At 44.2% G+C, this 24713-nt stretch overlaps 10 protein-coding genes across 10 annotated transcripts; 2 read left to right on the top strand and 8 right to left on the bottom strand.

The window, feature by feature from the left end:
- Positions 1-125: 125 nt before the first annotated feature.
- Positions 126-1887, bottom strand: IL334_001790 (allantoinase; the record flags this gene model as incomplete). The annotated part of the gene is made up of 5 exons (XM_062933543.1): positions 126-275; positions 372-1061; positions 1116-1169; positions 1249-1546; positions 1697-1887. 5 exons carry the CDS (start codon positions 1885-1887, stop codon positions 126-128), a joined length of 1383 nt encoding a protein of 460 aa, XP_062789594.1.
- Positions 1888-2708: 821 nt separating this feature from the next.
- Positions 2709-4139, bottom strand: IL334_001789 (uncharacterized protein; the record flags this gene model as incomplete). The annotated part of the gene is made up of 4 exons (XM_062933542.1): positions 2709-3125; positions 3224-3331; positions 3506-3634; positions 3744-4139. 4 exons carry the CDS (start codon positions 4137-4139, stop codon positions 2709-2711), a joined length of 1050 nt encoding a protein of 349 aa, XP_062789593.1.
- Positions 4140-4767: 628 nt separating this feature from the next.
- On the bottom strand, positions 4768-7743 carry IL334_001788 (OPT family small oligopeptide transporter; the record flags this gene model as incomplete). The annotated part of the gene is made up of 11 exons (XM_062933541.1): positions 4768-4785; positions 4847-4908; positions 4977-5240; positions 5299-5464; positions 5516-5821; positions 5877-6261; positions 6312-6492; positions 6540-6636; positions 6687-7183; positions 7240-7431; positions 7512-7743. 11 exons carry the CDS (start codon positions 7741-7743, stop codon positions 4768-4770), a joined length of 2400 nt encoding a protein of 799 aa, XP_062789592.1.
- Positions 7744-8305: 562 nt separating this feature from the next.
- On the bottom strand, positions 8306-11057 carry IL334_001787 (uncharacterized protein; the record flags this gene model as incomplete). Its single annotated transcript, XM_062933540.1, has 15 exons — positions 8306-8350; positions 8406-8521; positions 8584-8617; positions 8669-9447; positions 9501-9728; positions 9785-9987; positions 10042-10183; positions 10235-10323; positions 10372-10429; positions 10486-10511; positions 10565-10594; positions 10659-10739; positions 10791-10865; positions 10924-10961; positions 11013-11057. The coding sequence occupies 15 exons, from the start codon at positions 11055-11057 to the stop codon at positions 8306-8308; spliced, it is 1989 nt and encodes a 662-aa protein (XP_062789591.1).
- Positions 11058-12289: 1232 nt separating this feature from the next.
- Positions 12290-13994, bottom strand: IL334_001786 (uncharacterized protein; the record flags this gene model as incomplete). The annotated part of the gene is made up of 13 exons (XM_062933539.1): positions 12290-12343; positions 12402-12511; positions 12568-12701; positions 12760-12799; positions 12911-12948; positions 13000-13099; positions 13229-13254; positions 13309-13348; positions 13407-13476; positions 13556-13628; positions 13681-13786; positions 13839-13878; positions 13944-13994. The coding sequence occupies 13 exons, from the start codon at positions 13992-13994 to the stop codon at positions 12290-12292; spliced, it is 882 nt and encodes a 293-aa protein (XP_062789590.1).
- A 548-nt stretch (positions 13995-14542) lies between these two features.
- On the bottom strand, positions 14543-15986 carry IL334_001785 (uncharacterized protein; the record flags this gene model as incomplete). Its single annotated transcript, XM_062933538.1, has 6 exons — positions 14543-14612; positions 14658-14968; positions 15045-15197; positions 15265-15558; positions 15614-15865; positions 15918-15986. The coding sequence occupies 6 exons, from the start codon at positions 15984-15986 to the stop codon at positions 14543-14545; spliced, it is 1149 nt and encodes a 382-aa protein (XP_062789589.1).
- Positions 15987-16330: 344 nt separating this feature from the next.
- Positions 16331-18946, bottom strand: IL334_001784 (uncharacterized protein; the record flags this gene model as incomplete). The annotated part of the gene is made up of 2 exons (XM_062933537.1): positions 16331-18411; positions 18463-18946. The coding sequence occupies 2 exons, from the start codon at positions 18944-18946 to the stop codon at positions 16331-16333; spliced, it is 2565 nt and encodes an 854-aa protein (XP_062789588.1).
- Positions 18947-20404: 1458 nt separating this feature from the next.
- On the top strand, positions 20405-21456 carry IL334_001783 (uncharacterized protein; the record flags this gene model as incomplete). The annotated part of the gene is made up of 2 exons (XM_062933536.1): positions 20405-20491; positions 20563-21456. The coding sequence occupies 2 exons, from the start codon at positions 20405-20407 to the stop codon at positions 21454-21456; spliced, it is 981 nt and encodes a 326-aa protein (XP_062789587.1).
- Positions 21457-21615: 159 nt separating this feature from the next.
- IL334_001782 (uncharacterized protein) lies at positions 21616-22885 on the bottom strand (the record flags this gene model as incomplete). Its single annotated transcript, XM_062933535.1, has 10 exons — positions 21616-21721; positions 21779-21811; positions 21895-21930; positions 21988-22043; positions 22096-22135; positions 22192-22201; positions 22261-22387; positions 22476-22668; positions 22737-22754; positions 22821-22885. 10 exons carry the CDS (start codon positions 22883-22885, stop codon positions 21616-21618), a joined length of 684 nt encoding a protein of 227 aa, XP_062789586.1.
- A 368-nt stretch (positions 22886-23253) lies between these two features.
- On the top strand, positions 23254-24639 carry IL334_001781 (uncharacterized protein; the record flags this gene model as incomplete). The annotated part of the gene is made up of 5 exons (XM_062933534.1): positions 23254-23385; positions 23482-23657; positions 23727-24040; positions 24144-24377; positions 24437-24639. 5 exons carry the CDS (start codon positions 23254-23256, stop codon positions 24637-24639), a joined length of 1059 nt encoding a protein of 352 aa, XP_062789585.1.
- Positions 24640-24713: the final 74 nt, after the last annotated feature.

Below are 24713 nucleotides of genomic sequence, written 5' to 3'. Positions count from 1 at the left end.
ACTTCGTGAACATTCACTGGATGAAATATAATGCATGGTATGTAGAAGCAATGAACAATAACCGATGCAGGCATTCGCTGTAATCCGCTTGATCTCTCAAGAGTATCCGTGATCACAGAATAAAGCTATATTAACTGTCCTTGAGACGCTAACGTCCCTTCGATGCCTTTGGAATGATCCCATACCAATTGACCAGCGAGGTATGTTTTCTCGACTAATCCTTTCAATGTCTTGCCGACATATGGCGAGACTTTATTCTTGAATAAGAGGGAGTCCTGAATAATTTGTGAATTGTCAGTCAGCAAGAGCAAGAGACTTCATGCGAGACTAATAATCGAAGACAATCGATGGGCCAGGTGAATATTACTCACAGTGGTGACTTCCCACTGCTTCTCAGGATCAAAAATGACCAAATCTGCTTTGTAGCCAGCTTTCAAACTCCCTTTATTCTCGATACCAACTTGATTAGCTTGGTGTTTACCCATCCAGTCAATCACCCTTCCAAGCGAGATTTTCGATTCTACGTGAGAATTAAACCCGGTCCAAATGAGACTTAAACCTAATCCTAAACCTGATACACCGCCCCAAGCATTCAAGAAATCGCCTTTTTTCAATTCTGGTGTACAGGGCGAGTGATCAGACACTATATAGTTTATAGTTCCATCTAACACAGCCTCTATCAACAATTGTCTATTGTTCTCATCTCTAATTGGTGGACAACATTTGAATTGAGTTGCGTTATCTGGTATTTCTTCTGCTTTTAAACACAAATAATGGAAACAAGTTTCAACTGTCAAATTGTCCATTCCTTTGGATCTAGCTTCACGGATAGCAGGTAGAGATGATGCAGCTGATAAATGGACTATATGAAATCTTAATGATGGATATAATTTTGCGAATTTTAAGATGAGTGTTAAAGCTGATGTTTCCCATTGTTCAGGTCGAGAATCAAGGAAAGTCGTATATGCACAAGGATCAGATGAAGTCGAATCATGGACATGTCGATTAGCAGGTGGTGTGGCGTCCAGCTCCGCGTGGAAGAGTATCAAAGCATTGGTGGACTGATCTATAGTTAGCTTTGTAATCATCATGTAGTTCAGCGGAAAATAATTCACTTTTAATGCTTCACAAGCTTTTAACAGATCTTCCTCGTCCACACAAGGGAACTCCTATGGATTTTTACTTGGTAATCAGTTCAATGCTCCTTGTATAGCAGTTTCTGAGAAAGAAAGATAAATGATAACTCACATCTACACCTGATTCAATTAAGAAACATTTAAAACCTTTCACTCCATTTTCCAACATTGGAACCAAATCATTCGCATTTCCAGGTACGATACCACCCCAAAACCCAATGTCACAATTGACGCCAACGTTCTTCGCCTCGTTCCTCTTGGTTTCTAATCCGTGTAATGTCGTTGTAGGCGGAATAGAATTTAATGGCATGTCAATCAACGTAGTTACACCGCCTGATATAGCTGCTAAAGTTCCTGTTTGGAATCCTTCCCATGCTGTTCGTCCAGGTTGATTCAGGTGAACGTGTGTGCTATTGGAAAGATTAACTCAGCGCGTACACTATTTCGAATAGGACGTAGAAGCGATGATAGGGGGCGCGAAGCAAGGCGCAAGGCGCAAGACGCAAGGCGCAGGGGCAGGGGCAGGACAGGAAAGCGTGAGAGGAGTAATTAAAACTCACTCTATCAGGCCTGGTAACAATACTTTTCCATCTTCTATTTTCAGCACATTCTCTTGAGAATCCAATTCGATCAGTCCTTGTTGAACAGAAATGATAGTTCCTGAAGATAAGTCGATTTCGATAGTTGCAGGTTGTGGTTTTTCGTCATCTGGAAGTAAAGCTAGTGGAGCGAGTATAGTTTGTCTAACCATTTTCGAGATTTTCTCTCGTTCGGGTCGAAACACTGAATAAGTTCGAATATAGATTATAGATTATGAACAAGATGTATTCAGACCATGCACAAAGCAGTCTATACACAGATAGATAAGGATTTGGGTACACAGATAGAGAGATAGATTAACGAGTAGATAGATAAACAGATAGATAAGACATAGGCTATAGCACAATACGAGTAGAGATCTCTTTACACGCTCGTACCTCTTGTCGAAAAAGCATGAACTGGAAATAGGGTCGAGTTTCGCATGAGATGTAATTGTATTCCATCTATCGATCAGAATAGAGCGGTAATGAACCCCTCACTCTCACTACAACACCAGAGTCATTTGTTTTTTCGCTGCAGATAACGAGTTTGAATTACCCGGCTTAATCGGACATCTCACAAAGGGATCCCTTTCAGGCACGGTTGTGCGTAAACATAGAAAGCCGATCTCAATTGGAGAAACAGCCAGCTGTCTTGATTTATTTTGTCAATGAGCACATAATATATATGGCGAGATATCTTGTTGCAAAGGACCAACGTCTTGTTTATCAGCCATGGTGTTTGTGGAATCAGCCAAACCTTCGCGTTTATTCGCTTTTGATACATTGATCGCTCGTCCTCAGAACTCAGATGCAATCTGCCAGTTAAGATATAACAGCATAATTTTCATGAAGGACTCGTTCGGGATGTGACTAATCATATACAAGGTAAAAGTTTCGTTCAATTTTCTAAATGATACACACAATATTGTAAAGCAAGTCGATTTTCTCTTTTTTGATCCAGGATTTTCCACCAATACGGCAATAGTCGAGTTTATCCACCCAATCGACGACCCGCACCACCCCATCCTCTACTTTCCCTATCCTCAGCATAACTGGGTAACTCCGCACCTTCCTCTTCCTCTTCCTCTTCTTCCTCATCGTCATCTCCATCACTTCGTTGTCGAGTATTCGCAGTTGGTCTGACTACTGTATCCCTCAATTCCCTTCTTTCTTCGTCATCCCTATCTGCTACCAATTCAGCTTCTTTAGCCAATTCATCTTCTCTCGCTTGTCTTTCTTTAGCTTCCTTAGCTTCTCTGACTATCCTTTCTCTCTCTGCTCGAGCTCGCACAGAATCTCGATCAGCTTCAAATTCAGCTAATGCAGCTGCTCGCCTGGAAGCTTCGACTGAAGCACCGTAAATTTTGGATTGTTTCGAGAGTTCGACTCTCTCTTGGAGCGATTTGAGCTAGATTAGCATGATGTATCAGCTTGCATTCAGCCAACGATCATGACGATATGAGGATAAGGGTCGTTTGCTTCGCCGGATCGGTGCTTTCAACTTACGTGATCTTTCAATACTTCCGCACCGATCTTCAACTCATGCATTTTTTTGATGGTCGAGCTGAATACCCAGTATTCTATGAAGTCACTACTCTGTCTTCGGAATCCAAGCTAGAACACATCCGTGTGAGATGTCAGCGCTATGACCTTCGCGTTGTGTATCATATTGAATTCCTGCTCGTGCGATACGAACACAACCTCCAGTCGAAGTGGACGCGTATGGAGTGATGAAGAGAGATGAGACGGGAGAACAGGTCTTTGAAAGCAAGATGATAGTCGACTCACAGCAAAAAGATAATCTTGTCCACCTTTAACATCTAATACCTTATTTTTCAGCATACTATTAGACGATTTCAATTTACGAAATTTGGGATCCTGTGAGTTGATGATGTTATCAGATATCTTAATGAGTGTCTGTGAATGATATATGAAGTGGTTCCGTCAGTTTCCATTTCCCAGCTTTGTCACGAGGTCTTTGATTCAGAACTACAGTGATTCCAGCGCCTAAGAAGAACAAACTCACTTCAACGGCTTCGAGAGTATTGGTATAACCATTGTCTCTTATGATACCTCTATCCAGTTTTTTAGCAAATTCTTTTCTACAGTCTCTATCACCTTTTTCGGTTGCTTTCCATTGCTCCACTGCTGGTGTATTTGACGTTGAGTTGGATTGAGCGTTAAATCTAGCTTGAGCAGCTTGAGCGGCTGGATTGATAGTTCTACTCTGCGCAGGCGTAACAGGGGCTGATACCGAAGGAGAATGAATAGGTTGTGCGGGTGTAGTGTAAGTGGATGGATCAGGTGAAGAAGAGGAAGCGATCTCATCATATGATGGAGGGGGTCTGAATCTAGCTTCGACAGCAGCCGCCATCATAGCTCGACGTTCAGCTTGTGTGACTACCGGAGTGGGAGTTGTCATTGCAGCTATCTCTGTTGCTTCCAGATCTGAGTGCAGTGGATGCAGGTAAAAACAGATGTGGCGATGACAATGCAGAAGTCTTGAGTCAAAAAAGGAAAAGGCGTTGAGATACGGGTGAAGAAGTAAGAAGGTTGAGTGAAATAAGATGGTGAGGTCAACCGGCCGTCATCCCTTTTGTTGGGTGGAGGTGGATTACACGAGTGGCAAAAAGTTGAACTTTTAGGTGAAATGGATTTTAATGAGATAAACGGGTGACTGTTGCAGCAGGCGGAAAGACTTTGGTCTATAGGGCAGCAGCGGAAACAAAGAGGAGCTCTATCAGATATGCTGTGCATGATTATCAACTTTACATCACGAATGCCTCATACTTAGATCCTTCGAATAAATAAACAACCATCATCCCTTCCTCATATGAACAACTACCAACTTCAAGTAAACAACAACTAAATAGAATAGACAAAAAACAACTTCCTGGTCGTACTGTAGGATGGTCCCATGTCATTATATCGCGTCTCCAAGTAAAGAATCTGATCTCCCCAGTCCACAAATCACTCAAATCACTCAATCAATCAAAAGACAAAACACAAGAATTGCTTGTTCCATTATACAGGTATAATATGTTCACCGTTTAAAGGTATTCTCCGGGCTGAAAAAAGCACTCATCAGCTATGATCAAAAAGGGGGAAGGACTGGGAGTAAAAACTTACGCCAGGACCAAAGTATCCCACTTCTGGCATATCCTTCAGAGGACAACCTAGACCATCGCACCCTGTTTTTTGCGACAATCAGTACATGAATTGCATATGCCTGATATCTCGGGATCGTGGAAAAACTTACCGGCGAATTGAACAGTGTTACCCCACCAAGCTGGCATTGCGCCACCTGGATATGTGATACAGAAGAATTGAATGACACCACTGATAGCAGCACCGACGGTAAGACCAATCGATAAGACATAACAGTACTTGTTCCACCAAGCTGGGAATCGCTTGTACACGTATGACATAAAGAACCAAGCGAAAGGTACACCTGCCCAAATAAATGACCAATTGTATGGAGCAAAGTACATGGCACCGAAGATGATAACGGGAACGTTTGTGTCTGGATGATTGATGCCTCATTAGTGATGAACCAAGGGATCTGGAGAAGTAATACTCACTCCTTGTAATCTTGTTCGGCCATCTCTTCTTCACTGCCCATGCGATGACTACGAGAGCGGCACCCGCGAAGAAACCCCACAAAGTGTTCTTGTACAATCCAAGACTACCGTACATCCTTTCAGGACCAACGACACCGAATAGAAGCGCCGAAGAGTAGAATGTGGTCTGATATTACAGTCAGTATTGAGACTTGACAATTTGATCGAGGTTACTCACGTAGTATGGGCAAGTCATGAGATCTTTTTGTCCAGGCATACAGAGATCAGGGATCGCTTGGAATTGCCAATTCATTACAGCAAGAGAAATCAAAGAACTGATCAAACAACCCCAAATTTGTGCTCGGAATGTAGCTCGAGGAGGAATGTGCATGTAATGGGCAAGTTTTTGATCCAAGATGTAGAGCAATGCCATACTGAGCGAAACCCAGCCGTAAAGCTTGAAAATCATATTGGCGTATGGTCGACCAGGAATAGCGACACCCGGAATGATCTCGGCGAGAATGACCAAGGACATTTGCATGTTCTATTTTTTATTATATCAGCTGTGTCCTGTTTTCCCGGTCCAGTGATTTACTCACTGATATAGCTTGAAGAATACCGGTGGGAACGACGAAGACTAGGCACAGAGCGAGACAACAGAATATGCCCCAAACTGGCATTGTGGTATCGTAGACTTGACACATTATGATACCCATAACCAGGGAAATTACCAAGATGATCAAGAACCACCATTGGGGGACTTCCTTGTACTTGGTCATCAAGGCGTAGTGAATGTCGTAATCTGGTTGGTTGAGATTATCTTCATGTGGAGTACGCTTGATCAATGACTTGAATCGCTTAACACCTGTGGCGAAACCTTTCTTGAGTGGGTTCCAGTGTTCAAGTAGAGCGTAAGCAAGAATGGCCGAATAAGAAGCGAAATAAGCTGTGATAACGATATTGTAGCCAGCACCGAAATAAAGGCTGTCTACCAATATCAGCAGAAGTCTGGTGGGGAAAGCGGTTGATCTTACGGAGAGTATGCTCGATAAGCTTCGACATCGAGTGTCCTATCTGCGCTGAGCACTTTTGTGACGTTATAGTATGCACCGAACCGGTCAAAGGCTTGATTGGAGTTGGGCACGAGGTATGCGCTGTACCAGGTATTGGAGAAATATACCCCCGCAATGATAATATAACCGATAGATGCACCGACTGTAAGGTGTAAGCGAGGCATGGCTGTAGAACAAGAAAATGCTTACCAAGAGTAGAGAGAGTCGCCCACCAAGGAGTGATCAATGGAGTCAAACCCGCACCACTGATATAAGTCCAATCAAGGGTGGGAAGGGGATTGAGACCCTAGATGTATATGTCAATTTGAGTTCATGGCTGATAAGTATTGTACTCACTAGACCTGTGACGGAACCCATGATAATGGCAAGTTTCTTGTTGGTAGGGTTGATCCATGTTGGCCAATTAAAGTAGGTAAGAGCAGGGAAGATGAAAGCGGTGAAGAAGAGCCAAACGAATGAACCAGCGGTAGCATAGAGGCAGAATCTGAACATTGATACTTTCCATCCGTTGACAGGTGGATCGGCCTCTTTTTCGGCATTTGGATCGGGAAGAGTAACAACACCATATTCGTCGACTTTCCTTTGATGAAGCGCGTTGAATAGGGAGAGCTTAGCTAAGTTAAGGGGCCATGTCATCGCCGAAGGGTATACGAGGTAGTCTCGAGCAAGACCAGCTACGCCTAAACCGAGGAACTGTGTGGAGAGAACGACCAAAAATTGGAAACCTTTGTTATCACCCATCTCGGGGTCGTTGAAAAAGGCTTTTTGTCGGACGGCAATGATTACATCAATAGCGGTGGCAGTAGGGAAGGAGACCGTGGCCATCAATACAACTATATGAGTAATCAGCGACCGCACCGTACGAAGCCGAGAATCGAGCTAGGCTTACCAATACAATGTTCTTTGATAGACCATCGGCCGGGATTGAGTGACCATGTTCGACCAAATGTAGTGAATTTTCGCCTGGGAAGAAGCTTGGACAGAGCTACACCAATTGGGTGTGATAGAAGCTGGGCAAGGAAAGGCGATATGTAAATTCCAGGTTGTCGAGCTCCAAACCAAACGTTCAAAGCCGTACCGACTAATAAATTTTATGATCGATGGCAATTAGCGATATTCTTTGATCGTGGTATTTACCAGTATTAGAGTTTGGTTACTCACCTGATGCTACGATCGTACCTAGAACATATGACCTGATAGTCTCGCAGAGTTCATCTGGATCATCGGTTTCCAGAGCTACAGCTTTGACCTCAGGCAAAGTGTCACCTACGGTTAATCGTTGACCATCGGAGGTTATAGCGAAAGGTACCTCCACTATGTTATGAGTTCGATCATCTTTAGGATCCTTATCGATAGGCAACTCCTCGTCGTACAATTTATGAGGCGACGACATATTGATATCGTTGTTAGCGAAATAAACGAGTGATAAGTGGTCATTAGAATCAACTCTTTCATACTTATGTATGGTCATTTTCCCATTTCATGAAGATGGAAGAGGACTAATTCGTAGCATTCCGATTTGTCGAATTCTGTGAAAATGCCGCGCGCCTCCAGTAAGAGTGCCGCTGAAGGTGCTTATAATGATGATAAGCCCAAAAGGGTAAAAGATGCTTGCGAGCACAAGCTTATCATGAATGACGCGAGACAACGCGCCGTACCGACGTCACAAGATCACCAGGCGCTTTTTTCTCTTCAAATAAGTCATTAATATTATTGTAGCTATTTTGTGAAATTGAAAGAGCTCTTGTGCTTATGGATCATTTAGCGCTAAAAAGCCTTTTATGCAGCGTCTCTTTTGTTCTACATCATGATAAGCCTGCTGCAGAACGCAACATTATTGAATCGAAGTATTCATGAAGCTCATTGGACAGTCAAGTCGGATGTGACCGCGCCCAATACCACCATGCCGCTCCAACCATATATCCCGATCGGCTACCTGAACTTTTAATGGGAGATCATTTCCCGATCCTAGAAATATCCGTCGCAATACCTCGCCCGACCTTGAAAGATAAGGATTAGCGCCTTACTTCCTTCTGAAACCATCGGCGGACTCACCTTCATCAATCCTCTACGAGCTTCCCACATGGGGTATATGCCCACCATACCCAGACCGACGAATAGCCAAATGAGCGATACACAAACCCAGGCGGTAAAGCCGGATTTTGGATAGACTGTATTAACACCTGATCAGCTTGTCGTCCCTTACTCGAAACAAAGAGATCGAGATACTCACCATATGAAGAGAAGAACAGCGGTAAGGGAATGACCTGAAACGCCTGTTAGTTTTCGATACAAGAGCCTATTCGATGGTCACCTACGAAAATCAAGATGACGACCAAGGTCAAAGCGGACCATGCAGCGAATCTGAAAGCTTTTTGTAAACCTTTGTTTTCTTCGGTAAGATCGACTGGCTGTTCTTCGATGGTGGGTCCAGATTGCGGAATGTCATCCATCATTTTCTTGTCTCCTTCTCCTGGTGACATGTCTTTATCCGACGCGAAGTTATCCATAGGAGGACTTTCGATTTGGTTGTTGATGGCTCGAGTGATATCCCAATCGAAATGAGAAGGTCTGATTAATGACCAACCCACTGTGATGATTCCACCGACACCGATAGCCAATAAATTCCCAGTCAACATTTCATAGTCTCCGAAAGTGGTTGTGACGTCGATTACACCGTCATTAAGGGATGACGTGACTCCGATCCAACCTGCGATACCTGCACAGAAACCCAAGATCGCACCGACAACTGCTCCAGTACCATTGCACTTGTTCCAGGTGATGCAAAGGGCGATAGGGACCACAGCACTTCCGATGATGGTACCCATAAGTTCGTATAGGTATCCCATGCTGACACCAATATAGTTGAAAGCGGTTGCGATAGCGCCCATGAAAAGACTGTATCCGAAAATGCAGAGATGACTGGTCCAAAGAATCTGCTTTTCGCTTGGGTTAGGGACGATGTAGACACCGTATACGTCGTAGGTGAGAAGGGATGATACGGCAATCTGCTCAGCACTACAGGCAGAGGTGACAGCGAGGAACAGGAGGATGAGCATAGCGATAGCTCCAGATTGACCCATAAGAGCGGCGGCGGCTGATTATCGACCGTGATCAGTTTGGATCTGGTATATTGAACAACTGACTAACCTTTGACAGCGGGAAGACCAGCACCGACTTCGGAGGCTGAGAGAGTAATCACTGGGTTGGGACCGTGTGCTAATGCCACTGCTGATAGACCAAGACTAGTAGCAATTCCCATTGGAATACCGAACCAGGCGATACCACCCCATAAGAAAGCCTTGACACTAGTCTTAGGATCCGAAGCAATAGCTCTTTGCCAGTAAGCTTGGTCATTGAACACAGTACCAAAGTTACCTGTGTACCGATTAGCATGTATGTAGCAGGAGTGAGTTCATGAGCGTGATACTTACCGACAATGTTCAGCACACCAAAGATCAAACCACTCTTCGATCTCATTGTGAGGTAGGATCCATGTGCGTTACCGGCAATAGGGTTCTGCTCAGCTGCTTGGGCGAGAAGGTCCCACATCTTGGAAGGTGATCCAATGATGTCAGAAGTACCATAAGCTGTCAATGCGAAAGCAATGAGAATGCAATACAGCACAAGGGTGTGACTGTCACATTTATATTAGCATGTGTTTACTGACTGACAATGAAGATGAACATACCTGTAATCCGCGATCAAGGTCGCTCTCATACCACCGGTCAAGACGTAGATTGACACACCAAGAGGGATAAGGAAACAGGCAGCAACGGTGTTCATGCCGGTAAGATCAGTGACAGTAGCGGAACCTCCAAGAATCAACATAGCTGAAAAACACTATCAGCATTTGTTAAGTGATCCACAGCAGGACGACTAACTGGACACAATAATGTTGGTTGCGAGACCGAAGCAGAGGAAAGTCAAATGAGCGACCCGACCCCATCTCGCACGGATGATCTCCAAATATCTGTAAGAGAATTAGCCATACTCGTGTGAACCAGTGTTTCATGCTCACGTATGACAGTATGGCGCATGTTGCTTGAGCTTACTCGCAATCATGGCGAAAAGTAGGACTAGATGGGACCTGAAAGTTAGTCTCGAAAAGGATCTCGCTGTTATTCGTGCTCACCCTGAATAGTAGCTCCAGATGCATACCTAAATCCGAGGTCAATGACTGTTCCATCAAGCAATGAAATCTTTCTACTCACCACCAAGGACCACTGATACCGAATTTATACCTGTATGTCTTATTAGCAACGGCAACAGCCAAACATTCTCCATGTAAATGAAAGGAGCACTTACGCAGTAGCACTGGACTGCAGCAAAGTAGCTGCCCAGGTCCATGCACTCACAATACCCGCGGCGATAAGACCAGGTGGGACGCTGAGTGGAATATAAGCTGGTGTTCTTTTTCTCGAAACAATGGTAACTCACCTTCTGCTGGCAGAATTGAACTCTTCTGCTGATGAGGTTTTGTGAGAGGTATAACGTATTTGCATTTTGGTGATTCTATTCATATCATGTTAAGCTCAGATTTCTTTCTGCTGATATGTGAGGACGTTCTTACCCGACCATGACCAAACTGAAGAACAGCCCCATACCGATCTGAAGACACAAGTGAGCTGACCATCATATGCGCGACAAGAATCTACTGACCACCACACCATAACCTGCTCCCTGAGGCAAAATATGCTCTGACATCTTGGCTGTATTATGAGTATGAGTTATATTATCAGTATTGATATCAGAAAGCTGCTTGCAGGAATCACTTTCTGGATTTTTGTTCGAGTCTGCATTTGCTCTCTATATATACGTATATGTTTATGTATATGCATATTCATATCGGCCTTTGCTTGTGAATCAAAGGTACCGTGTGTTGAATGATAGCTGCATGGAAGATGATTCGTTGAAACACCTGATTGACAGAAGAGTCTTATCGGCTACCTAGATTCAAACAATGCTAGTGTGCAAGCGAAGTACAAAAAAGTTATTTCCGCTTTCCCAGTGTCTAAATGGAGTTTTAGGTATTATGAACAGTTTCGCTTCATCCAATCAGCATTTCAAGATCATTTGAAGCTAGGAAGCCACCGGTTCCTGGGTACTCAATCATTATGTTAGAACAGGAAGACGAATTAGCAAATGACAGGGGACATGGGGACATGGTGAAAGATTGAGGGGAATTGATTGGCCCCATTGTCAGAATGCTTATCTTCCAATAAAACGCCCCGCGTGAATCGGTATTCTCGTTACGTTATTTTCAAGATAAGAACTTGCTGAGTGCTGCTTTTACACAAGGCACTGATTGACCTAGCTACAAATTGCTGACCATTTGATGCCCGTGATCTCCGTGATTGCATGGATTTATATCAGCCAATGAGATCGAAACAATAAGAACTGTGATAGGAGTCCCGTCACGGCTAAAAACGCTGCGATTTAAACGCGCGAAGCGATTGATGGTGTCAAAAACACAAAATATGAGAAAACGTTCAATATTCGCACACCCCGAGAAGACCGATGGCGAGACTTCCTAAATGCTAACTACAGGAGGGATTCAATGTGAATCTTTTGGCGCAAATACAGATGCCTTTGCAAGTGCAGACATCTTGTAGTCAGATGAATATGGCAAGGTATCGTCTACTTCTCATGGGTATACAAGGAAGTCACGGTTGCAAATTCCGAAACTGATAATGACCACTATTTGTATACTGAAACTCAACATATTGCTAATCGACCCAGATTGACGAACGGTCAGAGGTAACCGACCTACTGATGCTAGATTTCGGAACGTAGAGCTCTCATTCAGCTCAGGTGTTATTTCGCGCAATTTTGTATGACAGGCCAGCCGCACTTGATCAATTGCATAACCTAATTTGACCATTTACTTCCAAGCATGCCCAGACCTGATTTCTGAAAGCCTTCATGCAGGCTTCGACCTAATTAATATAGTGATCCTCAGGTATTCTAAGACCATCGTTGATACCAGCGCCCTAGAAATTCCATCGTGCCTTAGCAAGCAGTAGAAGACCTGAGTATGACGTGACTTACCATTAATCGACCTCCATCTACAGTCAGGAGAGCTCCATCCATATAGCCTCCTGCCCTACTACTAAGGAGGAGGACTGGACCAACAATTTCTTCGGGCAGACCAGGTCGTCCTGGGGTTAAAATGTAAGTATATCGCCCGACGTCTACCAGTAGGAATCGCACTGACCGACTGTAGATCGCTTGGCGGCTTTTGCAGCTCCATCGGCGAGGTTGTATTCATGCCCTTCTCCACTGTCAGATTTTCCAGTCATCTCGGACGGGAAGATACCCGGGCAAATAGTGTTGACTCGGATCTTGAGTCTGAGTAGAAAGCTCAAGATCAGAACATCGCTCTGCAGAACGGACTTATACGACGTACGGATGAAGTCGACCAGCAAGTAGTTTACCCAAATGAATAGCTGCCAGAAAGTCAGCTCAGCCTCTCAGCTCCATTAGGAAGTACCCACCGGCAGCCTATGCAGTCGAAATCAGCATCTTCCTCCATTCCAGAAAAGCTGTATAGGCGGAACTTACCTTAGTCACGCCATATGACACAGTACCCATTGCTCTATGAACATGTAATGAGTACAAATATACTACGCTCCACTTGCTGACTCACCTCTGATTGGCAAGACCGGCGATAGATGCGATAACGATAACGCTTGGGAAGTCAGACTTCCTTAAGAGTGGGACAAGGGCAGCAGTGACGAAATAGGGACCTAAAAAGGCATGAGTTCTGACATATCATACCTGAAAGACAGGGCTCACCGTTGACGTTGACTTAGAATTGCTTTGTCAGCTCATTATCGTCAGACTCTCAAGTAGCAGCGAAGTAGCAGCGAGCTTACTGGAGTTGGAGTAGTTAAAATCATCGCTGTGGATATTATTAGTGGATTGATATTGCTATACTAACTAGAGCTCAGCTTACTCATCATGTCCATCCCATAAGAGATTAGCTACTTGATCGGCTATTACAAGGTTTCAGTCATCAGCTGTACTGATGTATTCAAGGTCGTCACAACTCACGATCGTCATGATCAGAAATGCTGGATTTCCATGGACGCATAACACCCGCACAGTTGATTAATACATCAACCTAAGCCGTGATTCTAATCAGCATGCCACTCCAAACAGCCTGTCTCGCAAGCATGCCACGCGGTTTGAGTGGATCGTACCTTGGACTCCTTTGCTGAAATGGCATCCGCAATTGCTTTACATCCTTCCTTCGTAGATACATCACCTTGAATGCTGTTTGGCGTCAACCTCAACTTCTTACTCCGACAGGACTGAGACTATTTACCTGACGATGTCACCACCAATCTCCTTGGCAGCAGCCTCCAGTACTTCCTTCCTTCGTCCACTGATATACACCTTGGCACCATTCTGGGCGAACCCCGCAGTAAGGGCTATTGAACAAGATGAGTAATTGCAGGTGGCTATATGGACTGGTCGACTCGCCTTTACCGATACCAGTGCCTCCACCGGTCACCACAACGATCTATCAATAGTACATCAACGTGTCAGATACAGTCCAGACCGCAAGTTCAAGGAGTGGTTACATACCTTTCCCTTGACACCAAAGATATCTTCAATTTTGAAAGCAGATGCGGACATTTCGAATGTGGCTATATACGTTTAGGTTATGTGGAAATCACAACTGAATAATAGAAAAGCAATATTTGGATACATATCACTGATATTCAATGCTTCGTCGACTTGGGATTGTGAGATGTGAAGTGTCGGGCCGTGTTCTACCGGTCCCCGAATTCGGCTCAACCCGATATTTGGAGACCAGCACGTAAAAGCGGAAATTTCTTGTCAGTTCGGTGAGGTAACTGGTTCGAATAGTGGTGCAACGTATCGCCACCCCTCGCCTGCATAGGATGGACTCACTCGACAAAGTCCTCTCAGATCATAAGGGAGGCATAAAGCAACCCGCGATGGATCCGAACAGCCGAACGGCCTCGAGCGCAGACACCATAAGGTATCGAAATTTGCACACTGTGCATTTTATCACCACCATTTTCGATACGAATACAACGTAAAGTATAGACACTATCGAACGACGAAGGTATATGTGACGACAGAATGATACAGCTAAGGCAGAGCCACATTTGGCAAACGACTAAGATTATCTATCAACTTCCATCTCCTGCCTTTTCCTAGATTGGAGCTTGTTCTACACCGGATTTGGAGGTATCCCCCTCATCGGACGGGATTGACGGGTACCATCTATTAATTTCATTAGCCTTATTCGCAAAGATCAAATAGACTTACACATCGTAATAATCAAGCCATCCTTTTAGGTTTCCGGTCCGCCGTGCCATCAAAGTCGTTCCAACAACGGTAAGTGGAAATGCCACGAACAATATACCTGAAGCAGATGTAATGTAGTCCATATTGAATAGAAGAGGAGAAACCGCATGGTATACTACTACACTTGCGATATAGGTGATAACACCTACTGAGGTGATTGGACTGCTGAATGAAGGAACTTGAATGGGTGTAGCAATCTGACCGTTCTCGGCAGTCGGTTTATGGGCGAAAGAAGGGGAATTGACATATTCGAATCGATACGTTATCGCTAGCTATTGAAACTTTACTGTCAGCCTCAATCCTAACACCTCGGAATCAGATAAGTGCCGGCGGGAGAAAAGAGCTTACCAAAGCTGCGGGTAACATCATAGCCATACCAGCATAAAGCATAGTAAGGACATTCATCATCCGCTGTGTGAATATAGATGTTTCTTTCGGTGCCTTGTCCTTGTTGACCGTTACGAAATTGACGATTACTATACCGAGCAACGCGAAAAACGTCTTCCGCGAGAATCAATATCAGCTTCTGACGTGAATCCTTGATTTGAGGTGAAAGAGCAAGACTCACCAATAGCCCTGAAACAACCCGTACAGCGCTTCTGACAGTTAATTTAACATAAAATGTTTTACCAGCCATAGGTATTACCTGAGTCAATGCAACTATAGGTGTCAAGTATAGAACTCCCGAAAAGGCAGAGACCATGATACCCCCTGTAATCAAAAAGGTGAGGAATCTACGGCATGTCTCTGTTTTATAAAATGGATCGGATACGTTGGGATCCGGAATTGCGACCGCGCAATACGATTTATTTCTCTTGTCGAGCTTTTCGATTCTTTGTGAAGGTAGTATGCAATCCAAGCTCTTTCGTGACAACGTTGTCTATCAGTGTGTGACACTAACTTATCGTAGAACTCACTTGATATATGTTATTGCCTGTGAGGTGTGTTATTGAGCCTCCCCAAATCGTATTCAGCACGGATGTCAAGGTGATATCAGGTACACCAAGTATGAAGATGAATGAGGTTGATAGTAGCATAGATAGCACGAGACTTTGAACCGAAGTTGATTTCCACCATGGTGTCTTAGGCTTATCTGAAATTGGTTCTTCTTTGGAAATTGGAGGACCGGTCTCGGCGTAAGTGATAAGCGCTGAAATGCCCATGTATGTCTATGAGAGATCGACATTTAGCGGATTTGTTGAGGTCACGCGAGCAGCTTACCTTGAGAGACCGCTGACATGCGAGGTATGCGCCAAAGACGCATAGCAAATGTGTGTATAGGGCTAGCATTCTTGATAGGAATAAATTGGATCATACTGAGAAATCTCACTTACAACATAGAAATGCGATCATCTTATATACAATGGACATTCGGAGATGAGCGTATTTGTGGAGCAAGCTAGCGTATTTGGCGACACCGCTTCCCGGACCTGACTAAGCGAGTGGTCAAGTGACTCCCATTCTAGTATCTTGGCATGACACTGACTCCGAACTGACGATAATCTTTATCGCTATCAATGACTATACGAGCGATGCATATACAAGCAAGAAAAGATGGAAAACTTCTAATTAAGGGATGCTAACGTACAATGAAAAATCTTTAAATCTACTTCGCTTTGAATATGGTATAAATTCTATGACATTACGAAACCTGAACCACCTCTCAATATCCTAGCTGTACTTCTCCAGAACAGCGCTTCGGCGTTATCCATTTCACCTTCCTGTTTACTCAACCAGTATCTCATTCTTGCGACATCACCTGAAGTGGCACCTTCTTTGTCTTTCATTCGTCTTATAACCGTTTCGACCGCATCTTTAGCGGCGGTTTTGGTGTTTACATCCATGGATTCAGTAGTGACAGCTCTTAACCACCATACTCTGACCAGGAACATTACTGCTCTTTTACCAGCTTCATCTGCTCTCCAAGAGTTCGTCCTTCGATCGGCCAATTGAGCAGCTTGTGTACCTTCGATCAAGAATGACCAACCTACTTCTCGAGCTGCCCATGTTGAGTATACTTCAGAGGTAACAAGGAGTGATGTTTTCTTTTCAGCGGCAATAGTGAGTCGAGGCGCTAAAGATGCCATGAAGAGTGAGGAGTAAGCGATGGCAGTGAGAGTTTCGTTCTTGGCTTTGGCTAGTTGAGCATTTGGTAGATCTGATCCATTCAACACTGAGAGAGCGAGTTTGTACTGTTTAACACCGCCTTCGAGTAATTGCCAAGCTGATCTTGCTAATTCGGAAGAAGGTACCAGGCCTTGAGCTTCATCTTCTGTTCCAAGGGATATGACAGAGGCTTTTCTGGCCCAAGCTGAGACGCCATCTGGACCAACCAAAGGACCACCACCACCAATGGAAGATATTCTCCTAGATCGAGGTTCGGGACTCGCGGTTGGGGGTGATATGCCAAATCCAACAGAAGACCTTCTTCGTGCACGTCCAGGTGCTCCAGATTCAGTTGGAGTGGGTAACCAAGAACCTCTTCTACCTGTCTGAGGAATGGAAATGGAACTTCTTGAATTCCTGCCTCTGGCTTGATGGAAGTTTGAGACTTCTACATCCTCTGAAACAGCACCCAAGATCGACCCTTTTCTACTTCCTTGGCCTCTTGATCCTGTAGATGACGCTGATTCTCTTCGGCCTCCTAAACTCTTAGGGTCAGAATCCTTTCTTGGTGTACCCCCCTCTTCCTCCTCGTCTTCCTCTTGAATTGTCGGTGCATCCAAACTGCCATTTCGGGTGCTCATTCTTCGAGGTGTGGTAGCGATTGGCTTGGATGTACTTCTTCTTCTGGGTCCACGTTTTCGCCATACCAGTCGAAGTAAGTTGGCGTATAGGGTTTTGGCGTCACCAAGCTGTTTGATTGCGTCCCAAGCCAAAGTCGCAGCAGCTGCTGCTTTGCTACCCTTGAGTTTTGCAGCTCTTTCTCGACATTCTGTAGCAAGCATCGTCATATCCTGGATCAACGCTCTGAAATCGTCTTCATCCAAATCCACACCCAAGTGGAAGGTATGTCGGAGTCGTTCGAGGGAAGAAGCGCCTGAGGCAAGTTGAACACGGGTGATGAGGTTGGCAGATGAGGTGGAAGATTTGACTCGAGCTGCTGCAGCTACGGTAGCCATGTTTGAAGCTTGATCGAGAGCTTGTTCGGCCAATTCTATATGGAGATCAACCAAGTTGAGTTCGATGGAAATAGATGACACAAATACAGCAGCGGAGGATAATGATAAAAACATCTCTGCCATTACTGGACTTTGTTGAGCAGCTTCATTAGGACCTAACTCTCTCATTCTATCCATTTTATCTCCTGCTACATCTTCCAAAGCTTGTAACGCCTCTCTAGCTAATTGACCAATCTCTCCATCCCACACAGCCTTTTCATCCTCGATGTTATCGTCTAACTCGAATAAGGTGCTGGCGAGTAATCCACAAGCTTGACCTAAAGTCTCTCTGGCCGTGAGGGATAACGGAGCTAATTTGACCAAGTCCCGTAAAGTGGTGACGGCATCTCGTAGTGAGACAGTGGCCACACGTGGAGGTTGATAATTTGATGCCAGATTAATGAGCACCTTTGATCTTCCCAACATGGCTTTTTTATCTTGAGGACGAATGTCGATTGCCAGCTGGAAAAGCTCACTGGCTCGATTCAAGTGATGATAGGATTTCTCAGTACCGACTTTGTACGAAGCAGATTTCGTGTCATGTCCAAGAGCACCTGCAGTCAAAGTCAGTTAAACACCACCATCAATATGTCTGATTTACTCACCCTCCATACAAGCCTCATATGTGTGATATCCTTTCTGACCTTTTGTGGTAACACTTGATGATGGAGTAGGTTTGGGCGAAGGAACTTCGTCTAATGGGTCCATGGTGTTAAAGCTGGGCTTGGTTCTGAGAATATGAGCTGGAGGAGCCGTGAAGTTGTCAACACGCCTTGGGGAAGTGGGAGGAGTAGGGAGAAGAGTGTGATTTCCTGGAGAGACGGAAGCTGGAAGCCCAACATTGAGTTTGGCTGGGAAAGCAATGTTTATTGACTGGGCGAGGTCTTGCCCAATGATTGAAGCTCGTGGAGTTGGTCCTGCATCATTGACGGGTGAACTGCTGCCTCCAGAAGCTGGTGAGGAGAGCGAGTAATCTTCTGCAAAGAGAGACGACCCCTTGGAGGTCGAGCTAGACATAGTGGCCGACATTGGTGGTGCAGAATAAAATGGTGAAGAAGGTCCACTAGGGGATGATATTCCTCCTGGCATGATGGATATATATACTCGTAAGGGTTGAAATTTCAAAAGCGGTTGATGACGAGGGTATTTGTTAAGAATGAACAATCGTGTCGTAAGGATGACTGTGCGACTACCTGTCTCGGTTTATGAAATAGCTGTCTAAATTAAATGTGGAAGTGGTCAAACGTGATGGGCGGTTTTTGTTGGTGAACTGAATAAACCCGGACCCATATATTAACGTAGCGGTTTTTAGGTTACGTTGAATTCTACGCTATCAAGATATGATTCGATGTTCACATCATGATCGGAAGGAGGAGGTGTGTATCTACTACATCCCTGGAGGCTTGGCGAGGGAGCCTAGGAATAAAGATGAATTCAGAAAAAAAGGGATGTCACGAAGAGGTGAGACAAAAAATTAACTAGTTCGGCGACTTATTTTCATGCTCTCACGCGAATGAGGATGGATTATTCAGGGTATTATTTTGGATTCTTAACTTAAATGAATCGTTCTTATAGAGATGGCGGACGAAATAAAGAGATAAGGTAAATAAACAGGTGAGTCGCTTCAGGACTTTTATCAATCCAACCTACTGAAATCAGCAAGTTCTCATGCCATCATCGATGATTATCTCCACGATCATCCAATTTAGTCGAAGACTGGAAGTAACCTTAGCGATTAAGCCAGAGCGGGACAAGATAGACATCTCGTTTACACCTTTCTTACCCTTTAGACCGGATCAAGAACGATCTACATTCAGGGGTTTTAACATCATTTTCCCTTGTTCGGGAAAACCGAGAGTTCATGCTTCTCTGACGGCACGGGAAGTTTCTTTCAAAGAACGAACCGGGAACTCTGTCAAGCCAAAACGGTTTACACTCGCGTCCGTGCCGTATAAACCGATGGGATTCTTGTGCCTGTCACCATCCCGTATTCGTTTCTGAGTTTCCTTACCTTGGTCAATCTTGAGAGCAGACAATCAGACTGTCTTCCTCACATGCTCAATGCTAACCTATGTGAAAAAAAACAAACAGTCTGATCGACACAGAACGCCGGTTTAGGAAATTGGTGACTAACGCCACTAGATCTCTCGTAATTGAAACTTGCCTTTCTGGCAGGCGCGCGTGATCGACATAGGCTGGATAGGCATGAGTCATGGGGACAAAGCAACAAGGTGGCCAAGTCCGACGATCCACGTGTTGGAGATCTTGCTAGTGGTCACGTGAGGCAATCGGTGGTAATTAACCGGAGCTGACCACTTGTCATACCGTGCGTACGATTTGTGCATCATGTGTATGCTTTTGTTCTATTTATGGGTTGTAATTTCACCTGTGTATCGACTGAAATCTTCGCTGCCGGTCTCACAGAGCTGTCAAATTTTACTGATCGACAGAGTTTCATGAGTTACTGGGTAGACAAATCGACTTGCCTAGCATTCTAGCCAAAAACCCGATAGATATTTGGATAGCCAGGAATTCGCCACTCGTACGATGCCCATCTCTCCTGTGTCTGTCGTCGTAGGTACGACCTTGGCGACTGCTATCGTAGTCATAGGCACAGGCTATGCTTTCAAGAAGGTGAGTTTCTTTTTCCTCAACTCTCGTCTCTCGTATACTATTCTGTACTGAGCCTTATTTCGCTTGTGTAGTTCATCTATGATCCTCACATATCACATCATGTTGAAGCTTTGATCGCACAGCATAATCACTTTCAGGATCAAGCACACTCACATTCACCTGAATCGATACCTGTTGAACCGATACAACCTTCATTGGGCTCTTCTACATCATATAGAGATCACCATACTTCACTTCGAAGACGTACAGGGCGTCGGTCCAACGAATTTGAATTGACAGACCGACCCGTAGAATATGGGGGAGCATCAGCATATGAGCTAGATGAGAGCAGACTGAGTCTTCTGGGAGAATCACCAAGCAAGTCCGGATCAGTGGATAGACTGATAGATATAGATGATGATGGTAGAACTCAATCTCCACAAGATCAGGAGATCAGAGAAGTCATATTCAAATTACCTCCTACACCTTTACGTTCCGGTACCGCTACACCCGCTTCTACGAATCCTTTCATCTCGATGGAAGATGGTGATGAGCCCAAGTCAAATAATAGCCACCTGGATCCTAGGACCTCTTCCACTTCCTTTTCCTTTCTATCTCTTTCCCAGTCTTCGTCTCCTGAAGTGATCCATCCACCCCTCGATCTCGCTACAGCTGCTCAACGGTTATCGATAGTAGAAGACGTCGAAGGTACACCTACAGTCCCCGATGATGAGATGGAATCAATAGCAGGAACCAACAACACGGCCGAATACGAAGATGCTGAGTCTTATACGCCCATATCAAGAGCCTTGAGTCCCGCTATCGTTTCTCCAGCTGTTAGACCTCATGTCGTTGACGACATGGGTTTAAGCTATGTTCCTCTTGTACCTCCGACACGAGGACCCATGAGTGTTATTAGCGTCGAAGGGTCGGAGTTCAGTGAAGTTGATGGCGAATGGGATGTACTATCGGACATGGGTCGGTGAAAGGCCAGCATCATTGAAAGATGTCATCTCATATACGCTAAACGCATTGTAAAAACACAAGGTTAGTTGTATATATGCAATATTGCGCCCGTCATATGTTATTGAAATGCGTATCGTTCTTGATGGTTATGTACTCGTGTTCTTCCGTATGCTGCGATTCTATACATCGCCTACGTACTCCAGTACATACATGAAGTATGCGAATCCTTCTGGTGGTCCAATTTCACGATGTGTTAATTTGAACCCCGGTCGATTTGCCATATATCTTCGTTCAGTCAGCAACGTCAGCGATAGTTAACATAGTATAGAAGGAAATAATCACCTCTTTCTAAAGTGCGGTTGACCAAACGTGAAACTGTTGTCCAAGAGTGAGCTTTTGGTGAGTCGCTTCCATGCCTGGTGTGGAGTTGCATAGAGATTTTCGGACGAAAGACTTACTATACAAATTTACTCCCGGGTTGTTTCTTCAACACGCTACCGCATACCTATTTAGCTAGCCTTTTGGTGAGCCCTATTAGATATTGAGCTTACCGTATAGCTTCTGTTACTTCTTGTGTACAAGTGACAACATCTTTTTCCGAGGGATTCTGGAATTGATCTTTCAGCGTAAATCTTGTGCTTGAAAGAGTTCTAGCTTACCCAGGGATCACCTTTCGTGGTCAGCATCGCACTTCCATCTCTAAGTCAGCTAGTAATTGGCAAGAACAGAATGCGTTTGGAGAATAATCAACTAACTCCATCGTGCCTACAGCCAGGTCCTTATCAGCTTCTAGCAGACTATGAAGATTCGTCCTTGAGACTCACCTTTATCCACCACTAAACCGAATTCTTCATCTTGAAAGTCTAAATTCAATATGTCCATTTCCAGCCATTCCATTTTGGTACGTGCTGAATGTCTTGATTTCATCTGGTCAATCACAATTTTGGAGTACTATGGTCCCATTTTCTTAATCAGCTTTGAAAAAAGGAGCAAGATTCGTCTTTGTTAGTCAATCGAATATGATCAAAGAATAGCTTACATCAATATTCACGATTTCTTCCCATCCATTATCATATAGTACTTCTCCTAAAGCTGAATTCCCACATCCTAAAGTTAATATCCTAGCTTCTTTGCCTTTCCCTTTACCTCCTATATCTAAAGTGAGTTCTTCGAATAACGGTAATAGATACGTGGGGGATAAGAACCAATCAAACGTCGTTCCATCTGCTTCACTATAGCCAGGCGTCAGTCGACGTAGGACTGCGTCCTGAACCACAGCGATACTCGGAACTAGACTGACTTTGCATATCGTTGTTCCCTTTTAGTGGCACCGAGACCGTCAGTATAAAATTGTAGTTCTGGGGGTGGAGGTGAGAAGACTGACCAGTACTCATGAGTCCCGTACCCTTCATTAGTGGGAGGTAAATTCGCTTCTACCTTTGATGGCATAGTGTGACGAAGTAATGGAAAAACGTGAGGTATCCAATGTTACCTGCAACTGAATTGTTATTCGATCACTTTCAATGTTCTCAACTCTTTTTTCGTTTCTAAACACGAAAGACAGATGAAAACAAAGATAATCGCCAAACCCTTACGTAAACATGTTTTTTTGTACCGTACGGGATCTTGGAAGAATCGTCTAACCGGACCTAGAAAGTGAATGTTGTTCAGTTATACTTCATGTTGGTGGTTCATCTCGCATTCCATCTTATCACCATCACCATAATCACAGCAGCTCATCATAACGTATCAACCAGCACGTGAATCTGACTAGTGATTCCTCAATTGATAGATACTTCCTTTGTATCTTAAAACACATGTCAAATCCTAATCCAGTCCACTCCTCAACCAACCTGTTCCGTCGACTATCATGGCAGACCTCGATCTCCATCTCTGTACGAATAGCTGATGGTGAAACCGGCTCAGGGACAGGTGCCGATAGGTATTTCGTGAGCACACATTCTTCGTATTCATTCAAATTGAAACTACCTGAAATCAGATGTGATCAAGATTGACATCTGGCTGAATTTCGACTGTCTAAATAGATTCAAGCGCCTCGATATTCTTATTTACCTTTACTCATCCCTGAAATACGAGATAATCTGGTCGAATTGGCTTTGGATGAGAAACAATTGGGAGAGGTTGATGAGAAAGATTGGTGGCTGGAAGAAGAAGTTGATGATGAACCTGGTGGATTCGCTGGACAAGGAGCATGTAGATGGTAAGTCTATTCTTCCCTCTATTCTTGAACCAAATACAGTCACTGATGTATCGACTTAACGTTGAAAAGGCATTGGCCGATAGACCTGATCTCACTGTACTCATATATATCTAGACCACGTCCAATACCATTGACATCAACATCCATAGCCTCTTCTTCTTCTTCGTCATCTATATCTGTAGAACCTAAACAACTCAGACTATTACTACACTTCTCAAAACCTCCTTCAGATAAACTACTAATGCCAAATAACATCGAAACATGTAAAAACCAATGGTTAAACCAAATCAAAGAAGCTGATTTCGTAAGATGGAGAAATACAAATAAAGTGACTAGTCTAAGAAAAACAGATCTGGATAATGGTTGGGATGGAATCATGCAAGGTGAGTATGATTATATCCCTATCTGACGAAGTGAGAACAGATCAACATCTGGTCCAAGTAGGAGATGACGAAAGTTGATCAAGTTTCTGTATGTTGAAAATAGACGATTATGATCTTTACCTCAGAATGGCAGCACGTGTATTACCTCTTCCACTCTTACCTCCCGCCGGTTCAAATTTGACTTCTCCGAATCCTTCAAGACCTCCATCGACCGACCCATCAGGATCGAATGTCAAGCCTGAATCAGCCTATTCGACGAGAGCAATACCACTGAAAATATACCTACCTGACAATGCCCCTGTAATTCAGGAAGTTATACCGCCTTTAGGGACTGACGGTATGTGCAAATGCTTCATAGATTCTTTCCAATACTTACCAAGTATCTTACTATCACAGGGATACCGACAACCATCTTAGCTGCACTACATCAGTATCTCTCGCTACTCTTTCCCACACGGTCGAAAGATCCGTACTCAATGGCATTTCCAATTGTTCAAGGTATATTGATACCGCCAGAGTCAGAGCTAGCCTGGCTGTCAGCTTGTATGTGCGGTGCAGACGGGTGGCTGAGGATTGGAATATGTCTAAGAGCTAATTGATGTTGTACGTGATATGCATGATCATGTGACTGACTGACAAGATATTTACCATCTACAAATGCCATCTATCTATT

This window comes from Kwoniella shivajii, chromosome 2 (assembly GCF_035658355.1).
Source record: "Kwoniella shivajii chromosome 2, complete sequence".
NCBI lineage: Eukaryota > Fungi > Basidiomycota > Tremellomycetes > Tremellales > Cryptococcaceae > Kwoniella > Kwoniella shivajii.
This window is presented reverse-complemented; position numbering and strand designations above follow the sequence as displayed.